At 45.7% G+C, this 6,000-nt stretch overlaps 1 protein-coding gene across 2 annotated transcripts in view; it reads right to left on the bottom strand.

The window, feature by feature from the left end:
* Positions 1 to 591: 591 nt before the first annotated feature.
* The window catches only part of LOC123733059 (nuclear pore complex protein Nup50), a 30,790-nt gene continuing 25,381 nt past the window's right edge, over positions 592 to 6,000 (bottom strand). The window contains exons 7-9 of one of the 2 annotated variants that reach the window (XM_045712338.1): positions 5,652 to 5,770; positions 691 to 924; positions 592 to 631 (exon numbers count right to left, since the gene is read on the bottom strand). In XM_045712338.1, the coding sequence (XP_045568294.1) occupies positions 725 to 924; positions 5,652 to 5,770 (319 nt within the window). In that variant the 3' untranslated portion in view covers positions 592 to 631; positions 691 to 724. The other variant, XM_045712337.1, reaches the window with a different exon arrangement.

Here is a 6,000-nt window from a genome sequence, read left to right as displayed (position 1 = left end):
GCACAAGACTGGACCTGGGGCGGAGGGGCACAAGACTGGACCTGGGGGCGGAGGGGCACAAGACTGGACCTGGGGCGGAGGGGCACAAGACTGGACCTGGGGCGGAGGGGCACAAGACTGGACCTGGGGCGGAGGGGCTAGGGGTACAAGACTGGACCTGGGGCGGAGGGGCACAGGACTGGACCTGGGACGGAGGGGCACAGGACTGGACCTGGGGCGGAGGGGCACAGGACTGGACCTGGGGGCACAGGACTGGACCTGGGGCACAGGACTGGACCTGAGGGCACAGGACTGGACCTGGGGCACAGGACTGGACCTGGGGCACAGGACTGGACCTGGGGCACAGGACTGGACCTGGGGCACAGGACTGGACCTGGGGCGGAGGGGCACAGGACTGGACCTGGGGCGGAGGGGCACAGGACTGGACCTGGGGCGGAAGGGCACAGGACTGGACCTGGGGCACAGGACTGGACCTGGGGCGGAGGGGCACAGGACTGGACCTGGGGTGGAGGGGCTAGGGGTATAAGACTGGACCTGGGGTGGAGGGGCACAGGACTGGACCTGGGGTGGAGGGGTACAGGACTGGACCTAGGGGGTTAGTTGATAGGCAGAAGGGTGGAGTGGGGTCAGCCTGTACGCCTCCAGGGACCAGGGGTTAGTTGATAGGCAGAAGGGTGGAGTGGGGTCAGCCTGTATCGCCCTCCAGGGACCAGGGGTTAGTTATCTAAGCTTTCTTCTCCTCCAGTATGTTGTGCAGTTCGTCAGCATCCTCTGCTGTTTTGACCCTGATGAGCATGGCGACAGGGTTGGTAGGGTTGTTGTGGTCCACCACAGGGTTAGGAACACAAATCACCATCACGTTGTTCTTCCCCATTCTGGAACAGGGTATGGAAGGCTGGACCATGATGTTCAACAGGATGTTACCTGGAGGAGAGAGAGAGAGAGAGAGGGGGTTGTTATTGATGAGGTCTGGACCGGGATGTTACAGACAGACAGGTTATTGATGAGGTCTGGACCGGGATGTTACAGACAGACAGGTTATTGATGAGGTCTGGACCGGGATGTTACAGACAGACAGGTTATTGATGAGGTCTGGACCAGGATGTTACAGACAGACAGGTTATTGATGAGGTCTGGACCGGGATGTTACAGACAGACAGGTTATTGATGAGGTCTGGACCGGGATGTTACAGACAGACAGGTTATTGATGAGGTCTGGACCGGGATGTTACAGACAGACAGGTTATTGATGAGGTCTGGACCAGGGTGTTACAGACAGACAGGTTATTGATGAGGTCTGGACCAGGGTGTTACAGACAGACAGGTTATTGATGAGGTCTGGACCAGGATGTTACAGACAGGTTATTGATGAGGTCTGGACCAGGATGTTACAGACAGACAGGTTATTGATGAGGTCTGGACCGGGATGTTACAGACAGACAGGTTATTGATGAGGTCTGGACCGGGGTGTTACAGACAGACAGGTTATTGATGAGGTCTGGACCGGGATGTTACAGACAGGTTATTGATGAGGTCTGGACCGGGATGTTACAGACAGACAGGTTATTGATGAGGTCTGGACCGGGATGTTACAGACAGACAGGTTATTGATGAGGTCTGGACCGGGATGTTACAGACAGACAGGTTATTGATGAGGTCTGGACCGGGATGTTACATACAGACAGGTTATTGATGAGGTCTGGACCGGGATGTTACAGACAGACAGGTTATTGATGAGGTCTGGACCGGGATGTTACAGACAGACAGGTTATTGATGAGGTCTGGACCGGGATGTTACAGACAGACAGGTTATTGATGATGTCTGGACCAGGATGTTACAGACAGACAGGTTATTGATGAGGTCTGGACCAGGATGTTACAGACAGACAGGTTATTGATGAGGTCTGGACCAGGATGTTACAGACAGACAGGTTATTGATGAGGTCTGGACCAGGATGTTACAGACAGACAGGTTATTGATGAGGTCTGGACCAGGATGTTACAGACAGACAGGTTATTGATGAGGTCTGGACCAGGATGTTACAGACAGACAGGTTATTGATGAGGTCTGGACCAGGATGTTACAGACAGACAGGTTATTGATGAGGTCTGGACCAGGATGTTACAGACAGACAGGTTATTGATGAGGTCTGGACCAGGATGTTACAGACAGACAGGTTATTGATGAGGTCTGGACCAGGATGTTACAGACAGACAGGTTATTGATGAGGTCTGGACCAGGATGTTACAGACAGACAGGTTATTGATGAGGTCTGGACCAGGATGTTACAGACAGACAGGTTATTGATGAGGTCTGGACCAGGATGTTACAGACAGACAGGTTATTGATGAGGTCTGGACCAGGATGTTACAGACAGACAGGTTATTGATGAGGTCTGGACCAGGATGTTACAGACAGACAGGTTATTGATGAGGTCTGGACCAGGGTGTGTGTGTGTGTGTGTGTGTGTGTGTGTGTGTGTGTGTGTGTGTGTGTGTGTGTGTGTGTGTGTGTGTGTGTGAGTGAGTGAGTGAGTGAGTGTTGTTATTGATGAGGTCTGGACCAGGATGTTACCTGGAAAAGGAGAGAGAAAAAGAGGGACGAGACTGCAGATATCCACAGTAGTGCCACAGTAGTACCTCAGATAGCCACAGTAGTACCTCAGATAGCCACAGTAGTACCTCAGATAGCCACAGTAGTACCTCAGATAGCCACAGTAGTACCTCAGATAGCCACAGTAGTACCTCAGATAGCCACAGTAGTGCCACAGTAGTACCTCAGATAGCCACAGTAGTACCTCAGCCACAGTAGTACCTCAGCCACAGTAGTACCTCAGCCACAGTAGTACCTCAGCCACAGTAGTACCTCAGCCACAGTAGTACCTCAGCCACAGTAGTACCTCAGCCACAGTAGTACCTCAGATAGCCACAGTAGTACCTCAGATAGCCACAGTAGTACCTCAGATAGCCACAGTAGTACCTCAGATAGCCACAGTAGTACCTCAGATAGCCACAGTAGTACCTCAGATAGCCACAGTAGTACCTCAGATAGCCACAGTAGTACCTCAGATAGCCACTAAAGGGACGAGACTACAGATATCCACAGTAGTACCTCAGATATCCACAGTAGTACCTCAGATATCCACAGTAGTACCTCAGATATCCACAGTAGTACCTCAGATATCCACAGTAGTACCTCAGATATCCACAGTAGTACCTCAGATATCCACAGTAGTACCTCAGATATCCACAGTAGTACCTCAGATATCCACAGTAGTACCTCAGATATCCACTAGAGGGACGAGACTACAGATATCCACAGTAGTACCTCAGATATCCACAGTAGTACCTCAGATATCCACAGTAGTACCTCAGATATCCACAGTAGTACCTCAGATAGCCACAGTAATACCTCAGTATGGCCACCAGAGGGAGGAGATGAGTTCAGTAAATTCCTCATGTAGGCTACAGCTCTATAGTTCCACAGCAGCAGCCAAACAGGAGGCCTAAAGTCATCTTCAACACAGCCTCAGTATGGGCCAGCAGGCAAAAACACTTATCACTAAAGATTTGTTAACTGTGAGTTGCATAAAGTGAATTGGGCATCACACTTTAAAACCACAAATAAAAAAACCTCTTTCTCCTGTTGGTACATTTTTAGAAAGTTCAAAAATCTGCTCCTAGGATTTTACAGAGCCTGCAGTAATTTACCACAGGCAGCGTTTCCCCTAGGATTGTTTTCAGCGGTGGTGGCAGGGCTAGCGGGGCATTGCTACTAGCGGGGGAATGCATTGGGACTAGCATTAGCACGAGGACATGCTAGGTGTCATAGACTTACAATCATTGAGCCAATGACAATACATTTAAAAAAGCGCCTCGGCCGAAATATATATACATTTTTTTTTTTAAATAACATCATTTTTTGCAGCGGTGGCAACAATTAATGAATATATTGGAAACGTCGGCAGGTGAGAAAACAAAAAAATGACTTGCCTCCAACTAAATTAATATATTTCCCTCAGTTAGTACAGTCTAGGTCAGGTTTAATAAGGCTTAATGTGGTCAGGTTTAATAAGGTAAAGGGTAAGGTTTAATAAGGCTTAATGCGGTCAGGTTTAATAAGGCTTAATGCGGTCAGGTTTCATAAGGCTTAATGCGGTCAGGTTTCATAAGGCTTAATGCGGTCAGGTTTAATAAGGCTTAATGCGGTCAGGTTTAATAAGGCTTAATGTGGTCAGGTTTAATAAGGCTTAATGTGGTCAGGTTTCATAAGGCTTAATGTGGTCAGGTTTAATAAGGCTTAATGTGGTCAGGTTTAATAAGGTAAAGGGTAAGGTTTAATAAGGCTTAATGTGGTCAGGTTTAATAAGGTAAAGGTAAGGTTTAATAAGGCTTAATGTGGTCAGGTTTAATAAGGCTTAATGCGGTCAGGTTTCATAAGGCTTAATGTGGTCAGGTTTCATAAGGCTTAATGCGGTCAGGTTTAATAAGGCTTAATGCGGTCAGGTTTAATAAGGCTTAATGCGGTCAGGTTTAATAAGGCTTAATGTGGTCAGGTTTAATAAGGCTTAATGCGGTAAGGTTTAATAAGGCTTAATGCGGTCAGGTTTAATAAGGCTTAATGCGGTCAGGTTTAATAAGGTAAAGGGTAAGGTTTAATAAGGCTTAATGTGGTCAGGTTTAATAAGGCTTAATGCGGTCAGGTTTAATAAGGCTTAATGCGGTCAGGTTTAATAAGGCTTAATGCGGTAAGGCTTAATGCGGTCAGGTTTAATAAGGCTTAATGCGGTCAGGTTTAATAAGGCTTAATGCGGTCAGGTTTAATAAGGCTTAATGCGGTCAGGTTTAATAAGGCTTAATGCGGTCAGGTTTAATAAGGCTTAATGTGGTCAGGTTTAATAAGGCTTAATGTGGTCAGGTTTAATAAGGCTTAATGTGGTCAGGTTTAATAAGGCTTAATGCGGTCAGGTTTAATAAGGCTTAATGCGGTCAGGTTTAATAAGGCTTAATGCGGTCAGGTTTAATAAGGCTTAATGCGGTCAGGTTTAATAAGGCTTAATGCGGTCAGGTTTAATAAGGCTTAATGCGGTCAGGTTTAATAAGGCTTAATGTGGTCAGGTTTAATAAGGCTTAATGCGGTCAGGTTTAATAAGGCTTAATGCGGTCAGGTTTAATAAGGCTTAATGCGGTAAGGTTTAATAAGGCAAGGTTTAATAAGGAAAGGGTTAATAAGGTTTAATAGGGAAAGGTTTAATAAGGTTCAATAAGGAAATGTTTAATAAGGTGTAATAAGGTTTAATAGGGAAATGTTTAATATGGTTCAATAAGGAAAGGGTTAATAAGGTTCAATAAGGAAAGGTTTAATAAGGTTTAATAGGGAAAGGGTTAATAAGGTTCAATAAGGAAAGGTTTAATAAGGTTTAATAGGGAAAGGGTTAATAAGGTTCAATAAGGAAAGGTTTAATAAGGTTTAATAAGGTTTAATAGGGAAAGGGTTAATAAGGTTCAAAAAGGAAAGGGTTAATAAGGTTTAATAGGGAAAGGTTTAATAAGGTTCAATAAGGAAATGTTTAATAAGGTGTAATAAGGTTTAATAGGGAAATGTTTAATACGGTTTAATAAGGAAAAGGTTTAATATTTGAAAAACATACCCAGGTTGGTATCGGCGCGGACTAACAGCTGTGTCTTTCCGTCCGACGTCGTTTTCAGATGCAGCGTTCCGACTCCTTTCTCCTTGAACTCCGTCTCCTTCTTATAGAAGAGTTTACACCTGGAAAACACCTGGAACGTCAATCTCATCGTTGTGGAAGAAAACACATTTCTGAAAAATACTGGACGTGTGTAACGAATAACAAAAAAAAAAAAAGCGTAGAATAACTGTAAACTTTCGTTATGTTATCTAAAATAGTCGGTCTTTTCCAGCGAGTTGAAAAGGTTTTTGAAGCAACGCACTGGTAAAATATAACACTGTAAAACGTTTATGGCAAATGTGACCCATAA

This window comes from Salmo salar, unplaced genomic scaffold (genome assembly GCF_905237065.1).
Source record: "Salmo salar unplaced genomic scaffold, Ssal_v3.1, whole genome shotgun sequence".
NCBI classification, from domain to species: Eukaryota; Metazoa; Chordata; class Actinopteri; order Salmoniformes; family Salmonidae; genus Salmo; species Salmo salar.
Note: the sequence above shows the minus strand (reverse complement) of the source record. Positions and strands in the feature narration are given on the sequence as shown.